Source organism: Aulonocara stuartgranti (genome assembly GCF_965226115.1).
Source record: "Aulonocara stuartgranti genome assembly, chromosome: 8".
Classification (NCBI taxonomy): Eukaryota; Metazoa; Chordata; class Actinopteri; order Cichliformes; family Cichlidae; genus Aulonocara; species Aulonocara stuartgranti.
Genome location: NC_138959.1, coordinates 2,934,561 through 2,955,590, shown reverse-complemented (window position 1 = coordinate 2,955,590; position 21,030 = coordinate 2,934,561). Strand labels below are relative to the sequence as shown.

Here is a 21,030-nt window from a genome sequence, read left to right as displayed (position 1 = left end):
TTGTTTGCCATTTTTGCAAACGATTCCCTTATCGATTCCAGTCGCCCTGAATGACGTCACCACGTTGCGGAGCGTCATTTACCTGGCTGGAAACATGGCGGCTCAAACGCTCAAAAGTTTGGTTATATTTTACAAGAACGGAAGACAACAGGGCAACTTGCAATACTTGCAAAGTAGATATTTCATTTAAGGGAGGAAACACTACGAATATGCAAAAGCATTTGCTCACAAAACACGCGATGACCTTAAATGAATGTCGTGTTTTTAATTCCGCTCTGGACTCGTGAATCTCAACCCAGCAGCAGCGGTAACGTTTGCACGTCCTCTCCCGTTAATGCGGCAGGTAAATAATCAACTAACAGTGCATATTATGTTAGCGCGATCTGCCTTATCTGCCATTACTGTGCGTTTAGATGACCATGATGAGAGAGACAGAGTCTGGCTGGCGCTCGCTGGCAGTTCTCGCTGCAGTCTACCGGTAGCGTCTCCTTTCAAGCCAGGATAGACTAATGTTACCGAGCAGAGTTTGTGGTCAAAGGCTTGCACCCATTTGCCACAGCAGATGCCCCCGATTTTCGGTAAGTGAATGTGTTTAATTGTAGGCAGGGACATTACTGGATATTTTTGTGTAATTGCTACAGAATAATTTATGTTATACTTTGTTATTGCTACAGAAGAATATTTATTTTATTATTTTACATTTACAATTTTTTTTTCCCCGGGGACCCTGTGACTCCCCATTGAAGAGCCATAGGCTGGATCTCTTAAGATCTCACTGCTGGATTTGTTACTCCTAAATTTCTATCTTGGTCAAAGAGAAGATATAAAACAAAGTTCTAAGCTAATCGACCTTCGTGTTCTCCTTTTTTTAAAAAGAATCGATAAGAGAATCGATAAAGAATCGAATCGTTAAACAGAATCGAAAATGGAATCGGAATCGTGAAAATCTTATCAATACCCATCCCTAGCCATGACTGAATTCAAATATTGCGATTGACGTAGAGTGACTTTTCTTTGCAACATACATACACATCACGCCGGTTAACAGTCAAGATGATATTTTCTGGGCCAAGGGAGTCTTAATAGAATGTCTCAAACTTGGATATTAAATGGAATCAGTAGGATAATATTAATAATCAAGGTTAAGCAGGGAGGTGGTTTCTTTTTTTCTGTCTTTGTTATCCCAGGAAGAGGAGCAATATGAGGCAAGGTTGGACATGAACAGAGAGAAGACTCGTAGGGAGACAGCAGGACTGCCACGTCGCTTCTGTAAGAAGTATGTCATAATAACACTTGTTATTATTGGGGTATAAAATTGTATGGCCCGATCCAGGGTCGGCAGTTGAAATTAAATCTTTTTAAACGACAGACATTTCTCCTGTACTTTCTTCTGAAAAAACTGAACACATCAGGACTCTCCAAGTACACCTGTTTTCTGTAGTGTGATGAGCTCTGAAACCTGACTGAAACTCAAATAAACCATTCCTTTGCAGCTGATCAGTTAGCTGTTTTACAACTAATCTTTTAAATATATGTTTTTTCTTTTTCTTTTTTTTCTTCACAAAGGGAAGGTTGGAGATTAGCTACAAAAACTTGGTCAAATCACAGTTTAATGACTTCCACCTTAAAGGTCAATTCAAAGTGTACCCACTTCTCTTGATTTCTAACATCTGGGATAGGCTCCAGTAAAGAAAAAGCATGGAGGCAGTTTCTCAGTGTGCTTTATTGATGTTACCTTAGCAATCATAACAAAAATGGTTTAAATCAGATTACTGCCACTAATAATTACCAAAAGACCATGTACACAGCATCATCTGGAATTATTCCCTTGTACTGATCAACTAACTATTCAGCAATTTAGAAACATGAATTTGATAAGATAACCCCTTGTTCAAATTTCCTACTCTGCCGTGCATGCTAGAAAGCCATCAGAAACACCAATGACCATAACACTAAAAATGTATAATTAATCATGTCATGCCATCAGTCATGTGGCTGCCGACGCTACAACTAAATGGTCTCTCTCTCGGCCCCATGTGAACCCCTACGTCTGACACTTTAACCTTATTATTATTATTATTGTCATCATTTTTTTTTTTTTATAAAAGCTGCAAACTGTTTGTCCTGTCCTATGAGTCTTAAGTAATCTGTTTTAGTTTATTAAAATATTTTACTTGTTTTACGTCTAATTTTACAACGAAAAGGTTTCTCTGGTGTGTGAAATCGCTTTTTTCCATTTGCACCACTGTTTACAAGTTTAGGTTCAGAGTTTAACAACGGTTTCCGCCATTTACCATTATCTTCATTGATGCTGCCTTCAGTTTCAGATCCAGATTCTGATGAAGGTCTGTGCAAATTATAATTATCAACGCTGCTGGTGCTTGTGCTGGTGCTGCTGCTGCTGCTACTACTTTCCGTTTCAGATCCAGATTCTGATGAAGGTCCATGCAAGTTATAATTATCAATGCTGCTGCTGCTTTCCGTTTCAGATCCAGATTCTGATGAAGATTCGTGCAAGTTATAATTATCAATGCTGCTGTCTTCAGTTTCAGAGCCAGATTCTGATGAAGATCCGTGCAAGTTATAATTATCAATGCTGCTGTCTTCAGTTTCAGAGCCAGATTCTGATGAAGATCTGTGCAAGTTATAATTATCAATGCTGCTGTCTTCAGTTTCAGATCCAGATTCTGACAGAGACTGATGCAGGTTAGAATTTTTACTCTTGCCATCTTCAGTTTCAGGTTCAGAAGCAGACAATGGCTCCTGCCAATAATTATCACCATCCACAGTACCATCTTTAGTCTCGGTGAAGTCTGAAGCCTGTAAATTAGTATTCTGTGGTAAACAGCTACTGTGATAAGAGTTCCTAGCCTTTTTGCTTCCTTCATCGTCCTCAGTTTCTGTTTTCATTTGTTTACCTGATCCTCTGGTTTGTGTCTGCGCTTCCATGTTTTTGAGAGGCGGGCCTTGATGAGGTTGTGGGGACTGCGGTTTCTTTTCATCATTTTCACTCTTCACATGAACAGAAGTGAGCAGGAACCCGGTGATATCAGCCTCCTTTATCCCATTAAGATTCACTTCAACCTCTTCGCTATTTATGTGATGTTCCTCCTGCTCCTCCTTTATTTGGCGTTCTTTGTGTTCGTCTTTTAAGTGGCATTCTTCCTGCTCCTCCTTTTCAATGCGCTCCTGCTGATTTATTATACGACGCTCCTCCAGATCCATCTCTATATGACGCTCCTCCAGCTCCGTCTCTATACGACGCTCCTCCACCTCGATCTTTATACGATGCTCTTCCAGCTCCATCTTTATACAACACTCCTCCTGCTCCTCCTCTATATGACGCTCCTCCAGCTCCATCTTTATACAACGCTCCTCCAGCTCCATCTTTGTGGGCCCTTCTTCCTGTTTTTTCTTTAGCTGGAGATGATCTATGACCCGCTGTTTCAGACCAGCATTTAATTGAGGTGGAGCATCTTGGGCATCTGCATTGAACACAGATGTGGATAACGGATGAGTGTGTGTCTACAGTTTTAATATTATTTTGAAAATAAAAGGACACATTTCTATTTTTGGAAAGATTTTCAAATTACAAATTATCCAAGAACAGCATTTATTTTTATTAAAACTGGTGAAAAGGTCTCAGTTCCACTTCACAGCTGATGGACCCATTTGACAGTTGTTGTATTATTTACCTTTCTTTAGTTTAAATCACAAAGTACAGAGCAGTTGCAACAGTCAATTGTAGTAATTTATGGATAAAATAATGCCCAGCCATGTGTAAGTTAGTGCCATCAAATATTAAGTTATTGTGCCATCTAATAGTTTTTACATAATTCTGTGGGAATAATGGTAATTTAATAGGCTACAATAAAATTAAAAATAATTTAATACTTACTTCTCCTGACTTGTGTTAACACTGATGTTGCTCGTGGAGGTACAAATACAACCATTTTGAGAATTCTGGGGTCAGGTGGTTGAAGGTTAGTCACTGGACGCATCCCCACTCCGTTTGGCAATCTTGGATACGGAAATCTGAAAAACAATAAGCCATCGAGATATTCAGAGTTATACCCCACAACGCGTGAGACTAATGGTTCTTATAAATACTAATTTTGTGTTTGCGCATGGTTCTGTTTTCTGTTGGGCTCAACTGATCCAAAAACAGATACTAGCCATGGAATTTAATCTTTAAAATGTATACATGACTATATACAAAAACATACAAATTTGGACAAGGAAAGACTTACCTGTTTGCTCCACTCAAAGTGGCGCCAAAGGCAGCTGGACCTATGACTTGTAACGGTTTTTCCTTTGTAGCCAATGATGTCATCACAACTCTCTCATAGCTGGAGGAAACAACAGAAACATCAAAATGTTAAATTCTACATGACAAGTGCTGGTGGCATTAACGATGAGGAGCATATCAACAGATGGTTTATTTTAAACCTACAACAATGAACGGCACAAATATAAATATGTTTCATTTCATGCCATTGGTTGTGTGTACAGACGCTGGAAGAAAAAGTCCAAACTGACTGTATCAAAGTTTGTTAGTTCTGAGCCAGTGGCAACAAAATGCAGCATTACATTTATCTTAAAACCAAACTAGCAGCCTGAATATATGCAAAACATTTATAAATTTAGACATGGAAGGACTTGCCTGTTGAAAGAATGAGGTGTATCAGTGGTAGCTGGGGGTGGGACTTGTGAAGGCTTTTCCTTTGTGGGCGCTGATGTCATCACAACTCTCTCATAGCTGGAGGAAACAACAGAAACATCAAAATGTTAAATTCTACATGACAAGTGCTGGTGGCATTAACGATGAGGAGCATATCAACAGATGGTTTATTTTAAACCTACAACAATGAACGGCACAAATATAAATATGTTTCATTTCATGCCATTGGTTGTGTGTACAGACGCTGGAAGAAAAAGTCCAAACTGACTGTATCAAAGTTTGTTAGTTCTGAGCCAGTGGCAACAAAATGCAGCATTACATTTATCTTAAAACCAAACTAGCAGCCTGAATATATGCAAAACATTTATAAATTTAGACATGGAAGGACTTGCCTGTTGAAAGAACGAGGTGTATCAGTGGTAGCTGGGGCTGGGACTTGTGAAGGCTTTTCCTTTGTGGGTGCTGATGTCATCACAACTCTCTCATAGCTGGAGGAAACAACAGAAACATCAAAATGTTAAATTCTACATGACAAGTGCTGGCGGCATTAACCTTCCTCTCTGACTGTTCCTATCATATGAATCGATCAAATGAAACAACATTTAACCCACAACTAACACTGTTGTACAGATCAAACATCAAAGCACACATTAATTTGTGAAGCTTGAACCCTTTTTAACATTGATAAATACACATTTTTAAAATTACACCGCTGAACAGCACAAAGTTAATAATGTGTTTTTTCATTTCACACCATTTGTCTTAGAATGAAGTTGGTTTGGAAACATATTCAGCGATGCTTCATCTCCTGCTTTGCGTTTGTGTGGGCGCCCCATGCTAACAGTTTCCAAGCATTTTTTCCCCCCTTTTCATTGAGGGGGGGGGGGGGCACACTTTGGGAAGCTCTGACATAATCACAGAGTCTGGAGTACACAACGATGTTCTCATTGTAAGTGATTATAAATTCCCTTTCACATCTTTCCTTCACCTACATACTGAAGACATCAAATATATGAAGCAAGATGTATGTAATTGTGTAGCAAAGTAAAAATTGATAAATAATCCCAAATATATCTTATATTTTACATTCCTGAAAGTAGCCACCCTTTGCTTTGTAGACAGCGCTGCAAATCCTTGGCCTTCTCTTAATGAGCTTCATGATATAGTCACCTGAAATGGTTTTCACTTTACAGGTGTGCCTGCCAGGGTTCATTTGTGGAATCTCTTGCTTTCTAAATGTGGTTGGGACTACCAGTTGTGTTGTGCAGAAATCAAGTTGGTACACAGCTGACAGCCCTATTTGACAACTGTTAGAATTCATATTATGACAAAAACTATCAGCTAAGTAAAGAGAAACAACAGTCCATCATTACTTTAAGAACAGAAGGTCAGTCAGTCCAGAAAACTGCAAAAACTTTGAATGTGTTCCCAGGTGCAGTCACAAAGACCATCAAGCGCAACGAGAAAACTGGCTCGCATGAGGACCGCCCCAGGAAAGGAAGAGTCACCTCTGCTGCTGAGGATAAATTCATCCGAGTGACGAGCCTCAGAAATCACAAGTTAACTACACCCCAGGAAAATGCCACACAGAGCTCCAGTAACAGACACGTCTCTACATCAACAGTTCAGATGACACAGTGTGAATCAGGCCTTTATGGTCAAATAGCTGCTAAGAAACTACCACTAAGGAAAAGCAACAAACAGAAGAGATTTGTTTGGGCCAAGAAACACAAGGAATGGACATTAGACCAGTGTAAATCTGTGTTTTGGTCTGATTAGTCCAAATTTGAGATCTTTGGTTCCACCTGCCGTGTCTTTGTGTGATGCAGAAAAGGGGAACGAATGGTCTCTACATGCATGGTTCCCAATGTGGAGCATGGAGGAGGTGGTGTGACGGTGTGAGGGTGCTTTGCTGGTGACACTATTGGGGACTTATTCAAAATTGAAGGCACACCGAACCAGCTTGGTTACCACAGCATCCTACTGTGACATGCCATCCCATCCGGTTTGTGTTTAGTTAGACTACCAATTATTTTTCAAAAGGACAAACACACCTCCAGGCTGTGCAAGGGCTATTTAACCAAGAAGGAGAGTGATGGAGTGCTGTGCCAGATGCCCTGGCCTCCACAGTCACCTGACCTAAACCCAATCAAAATGGTTTGGGATGAGATGGACCGCAGACTGAAGGCAAAAGGGCCAACAAGTGTTCAGCATCTCTAAGAACTCCTTCAAGGCTGCTGGAAAACCATTTCAGGTAACAACCTAAAGAAGCAAAGGTGCCTATTTTGAAGAATCTAAAATATAAACCATGTTTTAAGTTATTTCACACTTTTTCAATTATTACATAACTCCAAATGTGTTCATTCATAGTTTTGATGCTTTCAGTGAGAATCTACAATGTAAAGAGTCATAAAAATAAAGAAAAAAAAAACATTAAATGAGAAGGTGTGTCCAAACTTTAAACTGGTAGTGTACATATACATGAACATGTATTCATTCGTATTCAAAACATATGGAATTTCTTGACATGGAAGGACTTGCCTGTTGGCTCCATTAAAAGAATGACTGGTGCCAAAGGTAGCTGGAGCTGGGACTTGTGAAGGCTTTTCCTTTGTGGGCGCTGATGTCATCACAACTCTCTCATAGCTGGAGGAAACAACAGAAACATCAAAATGTTAAATTCTACATGACAACTGCTGGTGGCATTAACCTTCCTCTCTGACTGTTCCTATCACATGAATCGATCAAATGAAACAACATTTAACCCACAACTAACACTGTTGTACAGATCAAGCATCAAAACACACATTAATTTGTGAAACTCGAACCCTTTTTAACATTGATAAATACACATTTTTAAAATTACACCGCTGAACAGCACAAAGTTAATGTGTTTTTTCATTTCACACCATTGTTTCTGAGACCAGCTGTAACAATGCAGTAAAAACATGAAGCAAGATGTGCATTTTGTAGTCCATCTTCTGGAAATTGTAGTTGAAACAGTGTCAAATTATTATGCCATGCACATCAACGCAAGAGGGATGATAACCACCAAGATAAATGGGAAGGGAGACTAGATGGGAGGAAATCAGAAGTATTGTCTTTGAAAATGTAGTGATTTCCTTAAATTCAGCTGAAAAACTGCCCCAAGTATCCTTGCTGGCTACAGGTAAGCCAATAACTGTTCTTTGTGACAGTGCCGTTACTCGCACAGTTATCCAAAAGGAAGCTGGTGGTCATGTACTTCCATCTAACATACAAGTAAGCAGTTGCAATGGCCTTGCTGACTGTTTGCGAATGCTGCTGCGTTCCCTCCCTGAGAAGGTTGATCCAGAGACTGATCGAAACTGCTCTAACCAAGGTGTCTGTAAAGGTTCTCAGTCATCCAGGTCATCGTAGTCAAAGGAGGGCTTATATCTGGGACTCTCCACCATTTGACCTTAGAACTGAAGAAGCGTCTCGGATGAGAGGTGAAACGTCTTCAAGTAACTTAAAGAAGTCCAGACGCTTTTCTTTGCAAGCTCCTTTGACTGCTCTAACCAAGACCATCATGTATCACCAAATAGGGCAGAAGGTGGACGACTGCACAGATGACCTATGATGACACTGCAGACAGCACTGGGGTGTATTTAGGGCTGCCACGATCAGTCGACAAGTCACGATTACATCGACTAATTTAATAGCCGACGCGTTGTTTGAAGCTTTGTAAGATCCTGAAAGATGCAGGAATAAGTAGTAGGATTTCAGAGTGTAAGAACGGCCTGAAACAGAAGGTTGGAGCAATGCATGTACAAGGATGCCAGCTACCATTAAACGCCGAAGAAGAAGAAGAAGAAGAAGAAGAAGAAGAAGAAGAAGAAGCTGGCTCCGGTATTGTAGCCGTGTACAAATTCAGGAGCCGCATCTTTCGGTGGCTGCATTTGTAGGCTCATTACGCTATTGCGATGCAACGAAGGCTGTCCAAATTCGTAGACACATAGCACGGCCCAGCCAATTCCAATTTCCAACAATGGCAGCAGCTATTTAGTTTTAATATTACTAAACTTTTAGCATATTTTCAAGCAAGAATGTAGCTGTGTAACCTTCAAATATCTGCTCGGTTTATCAAGACATCACATTTTTGCATAAGTGCTCCGACGTTTTCGGAGACGTCCGTTACCCACCAGCTCGATAGCTAGCCGGGGGACTCAAGGCTCACTAGAGCTGGTGAGAACCGCAAACCCCCTGTGGTCTTTCACTACTCAGGTTAAACATGATATATAAGTCACTTAGATAACAAAAATGTTACTGTTTGGCTTTCTTCAGTGTTTTATTTGTTCCTGAGTAAATCAGTTTGGCTGAGATTAAAGTTACAGTTTTCACACAGCTGAATAAACATCAAACAGAAAACTGATTAAACAAATGTGAGAATTTATTCCAGTGTCCTATTATATTTTAGTGAGCAAGGAGCAGACGGCTGAGTTTATTAAACACCACTGAGACAATCTGCAAATTCCATTAAAAGTTTAATAAACTATCATCTTATCTTTATTTTTAGTTAGCACATACCTTAGACACTTAAAGCTGTAAGCTAATGATAGTTATATAAGAGCAGATGCATGCTGGTGCAATAAGCTGTACGCTTTATGTCCAGTGGATGCATAATCTGATTAGTCGACTAATTGCAAAAATAATCGGTGAATAGTCGACTATCAAAATAATCGTTTGAGGCAGCCCTAGGTGTAACGCAATAATGATGGTGGAAAATACTAAGACGCTACAGTGCCACAGCTCGGAGTTAAGCCCTTTTTTAACTAATACCTAGTCAGATTGCCTCAGCACGGTTTTCAGGGTTTTCCATTAGATCATATTACTTGGTAGCAAGTACTTTTTAGTACCTGCTCTCCCGGGGTTTTGAGAAACCATCCTACTCTGACAAATCGTCCTACCCGTATTATAATTTGACGGTGGCTTGTGACTAAACCCTAACCCTACCCCTAACCTAACCATAACATAACCTGAAGAAGTATTCCGAATGGGTGAGAGAAAAAGAAGTTAATGGTAAATAAATGGTAAATGGCCTGTATTTGTATAGCGCTTTACTAGTCCCTAAGGACCCCAAAGCGCTTTACACAACCAGTCATCCACCCATTCACACACACATTCACACACTGGTGATGGCAAGCTACACTTAATGTGAGTTTGGTGTTGTGCGCATGCGCCGTGTCTGCGCAGAAACATTGGGTAGGATGTTTTTTGAGGTAGGATGGATTCCCAGAACACATGGGTTTGTCACTACCCGATCCGTACCGGAAACCCGATCGGTACCCCGCATGCGCAAATCTTACGTCACTTCCTCTCTTTGCCAACATTCAATATATTTGAATGATACGGTTAGCGCCCAGTTAGCTCCTAGCATTTCTCAGCAGCTCTGCCTCCTTTTCGACTACCGGGACATTTAAACAATGAATAATCCGTATCCGCAACAAATTTTTGCTTTTTTCCTCAACAGAGAGCGTCCACCGATTGAACAACAGCGCCGTAAAATAAGAAGAATGGTGCCTAATGACAGAGTTAATAATACAGACTTTATAATATGTCACGTGAAGTAGAGCAGGGCGATATGGCCAAAAATATTTATCACGATATATATTTGAAAATTTGCGATAACGATATAACCGACGATATAATTGATGCGAGACAAAATACAACTCCACAACATTACTAGTGCAAAAAGACAACCTTCCATTTATTTTCACTTAAACAAGAAGCTGGTTTTTATGTACATTAAAGCTTTATAAAAATGTAACAGTGCAAATGCAAATTCCTTGCTGAAAGTTTAACCAAAAGGCATTTCCAGTAGAAATGGGCTGACATATCCTGAGCATAACCATGTATAATATCCACTGAAGTTAAAAAGAGGTGCTTTGCAACATTAAACTGCAGTGTGCATTACGCATTTTTCGGACCATAAGGTGCACGGAATTATAAGGCACATTAAGCGAAACAAAGCAGTCAGATAAATCAAACATTATTAAACTCATTCTTCTTGCTTCCTCCACTTCTGTACCATTGATTCATTAATGTTGAATTCTCTGGCAGCTGCTCTATTCCCATGTTGCTGCAGTATATTAATGACTAACCTCGTATTGTGGATGGATTATCTCAGTTGTTCTCCTGACTGAGGTTTGGTCCGTTTACAGCATCCTGCCATGCGATTGCATTTGTCTCTAACCATGAAGAACCTTCACGTTAACTTTTATAAGTGGAAAAGTGTTAGTGTTCGTCCTCCAGCTTCACTGTTTATGTTATGCTAACATAGCTGTGTCGCTAGCGATCACGTAGCACATCATTATATACCAGCTAGCCCAACTTCAGTAACCCTGCAAACGTCGCTGCTGTTTAGTTTCCTGTCTTCATTTATGTTGGAAGTGATAGCAGAGCTGTACGTTTGATTTTTTTCAGAAATCTCTCAGTCAGAACATGCAATATCATGCTTAGGTAACTAGCGAAACTAGCGAGCTAACTTCCGCTAGCTTCCTGCTAACTTCTAACTCCGTTAAATGTAATAACTTTTGTTTTCATGGATGCCTGGAAGTTAAACTTTATAGTTACACCTGGTAAAGCAGCAATGCTGATCGTTTTATTAAAGATGAAAGAATTTAGACAGTTTTTAACTCTAAGTGATGCTGCAGTGTTGTTTGACCTGAAGAATACGGAGTTTAGGACCCAGATTACTCCCAGATTTAAGAGCATCTTAGTCCGACAAATATGACAATAACAACGGCTGCTTGCATGTTCTGCAAAAAAATGTGCTTTGTTGTGTATCTGATGGACAAACACCAAACCAGTTCCACATCACGGAAGTTGCACCATTTTTACAAACCAATTCTGGTTCATCTGTTTCACTCAACAATCGGCCATGTGCGTATGAAAACAAAGGCACTGCGCATGCGCGGTTTACTCCCATTCTATCGCGATATTTCATTTTCCTATCGTTGCCTAACATTATACCGGTATTACCGTGAACGGTATAATATGGCCCAGCCCTAACGTGAAGATTCAGCAGCCAGATGAAGTGTTTACTGGCAATTGACAGTAATAGTGGACATCATCACTATTCCAACAATCCTCTCCTCACAGACAAGCATAAACACACTCAATTATCACTAAATCAAATTTAACACACGTTTGTAATTCAGTTTACAATAGGGTTCATTCGCTAAGTCAGCAGGTGGCGGTATCCTCGTACACTGGGGAGTACACTGCCATTAAACGAACAGAAGAAGAAGAAAACCCCTGCACATGCGCGGTACGGATCGGGTAGACCCGATTTGTACGGTCCGACTTTGCACATGCGCAGTAACGATCTGTCACTATCTTTTTATTTTTGTCTACATTATATTAAATGTTTCATTATCGGAAACATTTTAAGAGATACTTGTTATTCTTAACATCTTAACAGATACTCTGACCCGTAACTATCGTAAAATGCTTCGACCGGAAGTAGACACCTTTCGCGCATGCAGGGTACGGATCGGGTAGTGACTGTCACTACCCGATCCGTACCAGAAACCCGATCGGTACCCCGCATGCGCAAATCATACGTCACTTCCTCTCTTTGCCAACATTGCGACATTCAATATATTTGAATGATACGGTTAGCGCCCAGTTAGCTCCTAGCATTTCTCAACAGCTCTGCCTCCTTTTCGACTACCGGGACATTTAAACAATGGATCATCCGTATACAAACAAATTCACGCTTCTCTCCTCAACAGAGAGCGTTCCCCGATTGAACAACAGCGCCGTAAAATAAGAAGAATGGCGCTTAATTACAGAGTTAATAATACTTTGTAATATGTCACGTGTAGATTCATCAGCCAGATGAAGTGTTTACTGACAATTGACAGTGTAAGCGGACATCATCATCACTATTCCAATCAATCTTCTCCACACATGCAAGCATAAACACACTCGACTATCACTAAATCAAATTTAACAGATGTTTGTAATTACGCTAATTCAGTTTACAATAGGGTTCATTCGCTTGGTCAGCAGGTGGCAGTATCCTCTTATACTGGGGAGTAAACTGCCATTAAACGAACAGAAGAAGAAGAAGAAAATCCCTGCACATGCGCGGTACGGATCGGGTAGACCCAATTTGTACGGTCCGACTTTGCACATGCGCAGTAAGGATCGGGGAGTCCTGATCCGTAACTATCTTTTTATTTTTCATTTTTGTCTACATTATATTGAAATGCTTCATTATTGGAAACATGTTAAGAGATACTTATTATTCTTAACAGATACTCTGACCCGTAACTATCGTAAAACGCTTCGACCGGAAGTAGACACCTTTCGCGCATGCGGGGTACGGATCGGGTAGTGACAGTGACAGCTTTTTTTAATTTTTTTTTATTAACAATTGGAACAATACAGTCACAAACAAAATAATACATTATAGTGCAAATGAACTCTCGTGGAGGATAAAAAAAAAAAAAAAGAACATAGTCAATACAACAAAACTAACAGCAAGGATATGGGGGGAGGGGGCTAGACAAAAGATCCACAGTATTAATGGGGAAGAAATTAAAAGGAGCACAGGTTGATACACAATATAGGTAATAATCAAAACAGTAGCAAATGGGAAATGTCATCATAGATTGCGGCAAATCTGCTTGACTTCAGTTTTTTAAGTGACATGAAATAATGTTTAAAGTCATTGATGAACCAAGTAAAGGATGGTTTTCTATTCCTCCATTTACAACAATGTATATGGTATTTACCTAACAGGATGACAATGTTAATCACAGTAGAGACAGATGGATGTTGTTTTAGCCATATAGAAAATAATATCAGAAATACTAAACTGGGGAATATCGTTGATCTTGAGGGATAACCAGCTGTGTAGTTCTAACCAAAAGGCAGCTGACACAGGACATGAGAAAAACAAATGGTGTAATGTTTCACAGGCTGAATCACAAAATGCACACTGGTTAACCTCAAATTTAAACCTCCTCTTTAAAAATTCAGACACAGGATAAATATTATTAATTATCTTGAAATGAGTTTCTTTTACTTTTGGGGAGACAGGCCACTGAATGAATTTTGAGAACGCCTTTTCCATGAGTGACTGGTCCCCATGAAGGGCCTGCAAATATCTACCTGAGTTAAACCCCTGGAAAAGAATAGATTTAAAATTCACACTGATAAATTTATTGTTACATTTACTATCATTTAGGATGCAGTTACCAATTTTTAGGTTTGGCAGCGCTGGATTGACCTCAGAGTGTAGCATTGTGTTGCGTATCAGCTGCCTTAGGGCCAAAGGGATAGCACAGCAAACTTTTCTGTATTCTTTTAATGGACAATTAAAGTTGTGTCTCTTTGAGAAAGACACGTAATCCAATAGAGCACCACTCAAATCCAGCAAGTCAGTTACAAACAAGATACCACTCTCAAACCAGTTCCTGATAAATAATGTCTTTTTGTTAGCAGTTATCACTCTATTGTTCCATAGGGTCGACATATGAGGAGAAAAGTTGTGTGTAAACATCATTTTCCAAAAATGAAGAATCTGTTTGTGAAAATTAGAGAGTGTAACAGGTATTTTACTAGTCTCAAAGTCACATTTTAATAGAAAATCAATTCCTCCTAGTTCCTTAAATAAAGATCTGGGTATATGAAACCACATGGAATCAGACTGAGATAAGCAAGCTCTGAGCCAGTTGATCTTAAAAGTTCCGATCATTGATTCAAAGTCTAAGGCTCTGACACCACCCTTCTCATAATCTTTAACCAACTGTGATCTCTTAATATAGTGGGTTTTGTTTTTCCATAGGAATTGAAAAATAATTGAGTTGGCTTTCCTAATATTTTGGGGAGAAACATAAAGAGAATGACATGGGTAAATTAATTTAGAGATACCTTCAGCTTTGGAAAGGATGACTCTGCCAAATATAGTGATATCCCTGGTCAACCAACGACTAAGGGATTTCTTCATGTCGACGATACGATTGCAGATGTTGTCGTCTTCTCTTCGGGACATATTTTTAGAAATCACTATACCTAAATATTTAACTTCCAGTTCAACTCTTATAGAAGCTATATTAGAATCAGAACACGTGTGAATAGGTAACAATTCACATTTGTTAATATTCAGACATAGTCCTGACGCCTGGGAGAATAATGAGATAGTGTTAAGCGCTTTAGCTACCATGGATTTATCTCTTAAAAACAGTGCAGTATCGTCAGCAAACTGGCTTATTTTGAATTCCTTGTCAAAAATGTTAATACCATACAAATCAGGGTCTTTTTGGATGATAAGTGCCAGCAGTTGAGTGGTTAATATGAACAATTTGGGGGAAATAGGGCATCCCTGACGGATACCTCTCTGCACTTCAAACCTAGGTGTCATTCCAGGGTTAAGCGAGACAGAGCTAGAAATGTTACTGTAAAACATTTTGATCACATTACAAAAGTTATCCCCAAAACCCAGGAAATTCAAGGCTTTAAGCAGGAAGGGATGTTCAACCGTGTCAAAAGCCTTATAAAAGTCCAAAAACAACACTAAGCTTTCTGTCTTTATATACTGGCGATAATCAAGCATATCAAAAATCAATCTAATGTGATTGTGTATATGTCTTCCTTTTATAAACGCCGACTGACATTCATCCACTAAATGTGTTAAACAATCATTTAAGCGGTTCGCATATACATGAGCCAGTAATTTATAATCATTACACAGAAGGGTTATGGGTCTCCAATTATCCAGAAGTAGTTTGTCTTTGTTGGGTTTTGGAATTAAAGTGATTAAACCTTGTTTCATTGTAGGTGAAAGATTAGTTGATGAGATACATTCTAAGTAAGCACTGTAAAGAGTTAATCTAATGTCATGCCAGAAAAAGGAGTAAAATTCCACTGTTAGCCCATCAATACCTGGTGATTTGCCCCTGGGCATTTGTCCGATTGCCTTGTCCAGCTCTTCGATTGCAAGTTTACTCTCCATACGAACCTTTATATCCACATCCAATGTCCCATTAAGGCCTCTAAGACTTTCCAGAAACACAGTGCCATTCTCCGTTGAATAGGTTGACTTGTAAAGGTTACTGTAAAAATGAAGTATTTCCACGTTTATTTTGTCATGGTCCTCAGTCAAAACCCCCTTGATATTCAGTGATTGAATCTTCTTATTTGATTGTCTGTATTTTTCTAAATTAAAAAAGTAGGAAGAGTTTTTCTCACCCTCCTCAATCCACCGGGCTCTTGAACGAACATAGGCACCATTGGCTTTCTCTAAGAACATTTTGTCTAGTTGAGATTGAAAAGTGTTTAGTTGTATATGTTCGTCCAGAGATAAATCCTGTTTGCAGCATAGCCTGTTAATTCTTTCAATAATGCTTTGTTGCTCCTGTCTTTTCTGTTTAGCAATGGATTTGCTAATTTGAATTGCTACCTGTTTAACTTGGAATTTAAACCATTCCCATTTGCTCACATGTGACATATCTAGTTTATCAATTTCCACAATTAAATTTCTCACTTCAAGGCAGAAGTTGTCATTATGCAGAAGGTTGTTGTTGAATTTCCAAATAAGGGATTGATGTTTCACCTTGGTTAATGAGATGAATAAGGAAATCAAACAGTGATCAGTTAGAGGGGAAGCGGAGATTTCACACTTAGAAATGTTGTTGATCAAATTGTTAGAGACTAACCAGTAATCAATCCTGGAACACTGGCCATTATTAGATGAATTAAACCAAGTAAATTGAGATACAGATGGATTTTTCAGCCTCCAAGCGTCACAGAGACTAACTTTGTTGACCAAATTAAGGATACTTTCATCGTAACTGTGGCATGAGGTCCTGGATGGAAGACGATCTACAGAGGGATCAGGAGCTATGTTAAAGTCTCCCCCCACAACAACTTTGTCAACAAGATAGCTCAATTTCCATTGCTCTAACTGTTCACAAAGGAAGGTTAGAAGTTTCTTATTCTGAGCTCTATTAGTATAACCATATACACACAGCAGAATGTATTTTGAACCATTAATCTCTGACACTATCATCAGCCAATGACCATCAGAATCACTTTTACAGTCTATGACATTTCCCGGAAACCTATTAAATAAAATCATCACTCCAGCTGAGTGAGACGTACCATGACTAAAGAAAACAGATTCACCCCACTGTGTTTTCCAGAACTTTGTGTCTGCCTCTGCCGAATGGGTCTCTTGTAGAAAGACACAGTTAGCCTGTTGCTCCTTGCAAAAAAGAAAGATAGCCTTACGCTTCACAATGTTTCTTAGCCCCCTGACGTTCAAGGAAATAACAGATAACATATAACACTATTACAAAAGTATTGGGGAAAAGAAAAAGAAACTTAAGAAGACACGCAGGAACGAGCAGCCGTGTCCTGTATAAAATAACTATTCAGTGCAATAACCCTTAACAACCGGGAAATTTTAAATTAAATGACATGCTAAGCAATAGGCTTAATCAACAGCAGCATACCTGAGAGGTGTAAAAGGTCACACAAAAGAAAATCAGTTCGGGTCCACTCTTTGGTTATCAATCAGAGCGTAGCCGTCCTTCAAAAACGCTCCCTTTCCCTTACTCCTGGCATCCTGGACCAGCGGCCACAGCTTAACTCGAGCCTCCCGATCTTCCTTGGAGAAGTCTTCCTTGAAGTGGATGTTCATCTCCTTGCAAACCCTCGCATGCCTCGATTTCTTCCAGACGTCGTCCCGGACCGTTCTCATGCCAAACTGGATAATTATGGCTCTCGGGGACCCGGAAGATGCAGCGTTCCCCTTCTTTCCCAGCCGATGAACAGTATCAACAGTCTCTCTCAGTTTATCCACAGACAAGGGCACAACTCTGGTGAGAATCCCGATAACTGACTCTCTCGTGTTTTCATCATCTTTCTCAGGAAGACCAGTCAGCCTTAGGTTCCATTTCCTCTTATATCGAGCATGTTCCTCACAGGAGCTGCGCAGGGATTTGTTTTCTTTCTGCAGCTCACCAACTTTCTCCTGGAGTTCTACTATACTTTATTTTTTCTTATTTCCGCCGTGTTCATGTCAATGCGCTTTTCAAACTTACGCAGCAACGCCGTCTGTTCATCCATCTTTTGCGTTAACACATTGACTGCTTGCAAGATTGCTGCAGCGGTGTCCTCCTCCTCCAGCGACTGCGCTCGCACCCCTCTTGCTTTCTTCGGGTTAGGGCTTTTCGTCGGAGTGTGAGCCCAGTTGATTCTGGAGTCCTTGGAAGTCATGTCAGTGATCTCCAAATCTTGAATATCCTCCTCGTCACACGCCTCCCTCAATACCGAAACGTTGTAGTCATGATCCATCGTGATCATAGGACAAGTATCAAAATTAACCCCGGACAAATTACAAATTAAAGCTGGTTTACAGTTAGTTCTCCAGTGGCTGGTTGAAGTGCACAAAAAGCGCAAAAAACGGGTTATTGCTTTTAATAAATTCAGAGTTTCAGGACAAAAAAAGCCAAAAAGTTCGGACGCCTGCAGTAAAGTTGCTGCTCACTCCGCCATCTTGTTTCCTCTCTCGTGACAGTGACAGCGTTCCAAGCGATCTGAACAGGTACTGAAATGTGACGTCATCCGACTGCATGCCACCGATTGGCTGGTCAGTAACCCTACCCACTAGATGAGTAATGCGAGCGTCTCGTTCAAGAAAAATAAAGCCGCCATTACTGGGTTGTAGAAAAAGGGGCTTAATAAGCGATTAGATTAGAGAAGACGGCAGGAAGAAAGCGATACGTGTAGAAAATGAAAGGGACCGATACAGACGAGTGCGCCGGAGAAAGCTGTGAAAAACGGAGAAAAAATAAAGAACAAACGTTTTGTGCAAAAAGAAAAGTGGCCATTGAAAACAGAGCAATGCCTCCACACAAAAAAGCCATGCAATTTTCTCCACAGTGAACATGCTCAAAGCTAAATGTCATCCCAGCTCATGAATGGGCACCTCCACATGTAAGCCCGGGTTAAAAAAAAATAATCCTGGAAGGACAAGCTGGAGCTCAATTATTTTAACGAGCAAACAAGTGGGGGAGTTGATTAAAGGAGCGGAAGAAAATGAGCCCCTAAAACTGTTCACAGCAGTCACTTGAACGTGCACAGTTATCACGTTTCAATGGTTATAATGTGTATACGTATAGTTCTATGTTGCTTGACCTCTAAATCCTGGTTGAGTACCCCTGTACTAGTACACCACGTAGCTAACTGTGTTTCCTGTAAAACCGTCTCACACGTTTCTGTTCCCAGCACAGCGTTGGAAAGATAAAGAGGCTCGAAGGGACGTTAACACTGCTTCCTCGCATGCAAATAAACGCAATTGTTACGCTGTGTCTCACTTCGTAATTTTTCTAACAGTAACACCGATTCACGCGTCGCTTTCGGGCACAACTTGAATTACCTGTCCAGCAGAAAGCAGGCCACTTCGGCATCACTCTGAAAACTTTTGTCCCTCTTCAGCGAGGTCCACCTGGAGAAGGCGACGCCTAAGAACACTTTCGTTTCTTCCAGTTTTTCCTCTTCGTGCCCCAGCTTGTTCGACAGCACGTCCTTGATCTTTTCTCCTGAGAAATAATAATTATGATCCTGCATTTTTCCAAATGCGGACACTCAAAGTCCCCACGACACCACAAAAAGTTAAGGCACAAGCGACGATTCTTCCATGAGGACGATAAAAACGACTAGCACATGACCAAAACAGCAGCGTGTCCCTCAGTCCGGACTTTGTTTTGTTCCCCCTTGCAACACACATCCCCCAACAGAAAGTTCCTACCCCTGAATTTTACCCGAAAGCAGTGTCCTTTCTGGGTGTGACCTGGTAAAGGGTGTGTAGCTCACTCAGATAATCTGATATTTATCCAATATCAAATAATTAAAAAAAGAAGGTAGGTTTCCATTTTTAAAAATTTCAAATTGAATAAAAAGAGACCTGTTTACAAAGTTTGAAAGGTGAATAAAATAAGAGCCTCAACGCAAAGTGAGACCATTTTTCTCTAAAATACCAAAAGTAAGTTAATGCAGAATCTAAAATGGCTTAGTAAAATAGTAATGATTCATTAGAGGGGAAATATGCATAAATGATCTAAATTATTAAGGTAAGAAAGTTATGATAACATATTCTTCACTGATCGCGAGTATAAGGAACGTCGGGAAGCATCCATACACCACCTGGGGCTCTTGTTTTTTTTCATTTGATTAAATGTTTTTTTAAAGACATCCACTGTTTACTGTCATTAAGGCAGCATAATCAGTCACATTTAAACCACATTTAGAACAACTTTAAGAACTATGTCAATCTCAATTGCAGGAGTTAAATTATGGAACAGTCTAACAGAAGAAATAAAAGACAGTCAAAACATAAAACAGTTTAAAGTAAAATATAAAAACCTAATTTTAAATAAGTATAAGAATGAAGAAAACGGGGTTAACCCAGGATGGTAATGTTGCTGGTAATGGTGTTGCGGTTCTTTTTTGGTTGTTTTTTTGTTTTTTTGTTTTGTTTTGGTTTGTTGTTTTTCCATAACTTGTGTATCTGCAAATATACACATTCTGTATTTTTCATATGAAAGAAACTATACTGTGGTGGGGCTTGCTAATTTCTTGTTTTTGATTTATGTATGTTATGTTTTGTTTTACTTCATATGTTTATATGTTTCATATGTTGTTTGTTTAATTTAAGACAAAAAAAAATTAAATGAATGAGAGGTAAAACTTGAGGGGGTAGGGACAAATAAGTAAATACTTCAGCCTACTCCTTTTCAAACAAATAATGGAATGATATTTTGTAATGATTGTGAAGGCACATGTTTGAAATGTTTGAAATAAAAATGAACTGAACTGAACTGAACTGAACCACTCATACAGCACCTCAAATCCGCAGCCAAATTAGAATCACTAGTTGTATCAATAAGTACATCTCTGGACTGTGCGAGGAAGCCAGAGTAGGGCTAGGTATTGATTTTGATTTCTGTAATTGATTCAATTCCGATTCACAAGGTCCCGATTCAATTCAATCCGATTCGATTCAACTTTAACTCAGATGGGCAGAAATATTATAATTCTGATCATTTATCAGTACATATCCATATTTTTATATCTATGTGTAAAAACAAAGCTGACGCTTGTGAGACTTCATCAGAGGTGTGAGCAGGGGTGATTTTAGCCCAAAAAGAATCAAAGCACCCCCAAAGATATCTTACTTTTTTGACAATATCTGCTGTTTGTGTGACACACTACTAAAAATATAAAAAGCATACAGTACTTAATTGAGATGGAACACTTTAACAACAAAAGTATAGATAACCCCTCCCCCCCCTGCTCTGGTTCTAGCGCCG

General features: G+C 39.6%; 1 protein-coding gene across 3 annotated transcripts; it reads right to left on the bottom strand.

Annotated features, from left to right (window-relative positions):
- Positions 1-1,704: 1,704 nt before the first annotated feature.
- LOC309712265 (uncharacterized protein) lies at positions 1,705-19,479 on the bottom strand. 3 transcript variants are annotated; one of them, XM_082542924.1, is made up of 7 exons: positions 19,098-19,476; positions 7,223-7,327; positions 5,074-5,169; positions 4,664-4,759; positions 4,251-4,349; positions 3,899-4,035; positions 1,705-3,485 (listed from the first exon to the last, which is right to left on the bottom strand). In XM_082542924.1, exons 1-7 carry the CDS (start codon positions 19,286-19,288, stop codon positions 2,161-2,163), a joined length of 2,049 nt encoding a protein of 682 aa, XP_082399050.1. In that variant the 5' UTR covers positions 19,289-19,476; the 3' UTR covers positions 1,705-2,160. The 3 variants fall into 3 exon arrangements, with proteins under 3 accessions (XP_082399050.1, XP_082399052.1, XP_082399051.1); XM_082542926.1 differs by lacking the exon at positions 19,098-19,476 and adding an exon at positions 17,170-18,251; XM_082542925.1 differs by lacking the exon at positions 5,074-5,169 and having other exon boundaries at positions 19,098-19,479.
- Between the last annotated feature and the right edge of the window lie 1,551 nt (positions 19,480-21,030).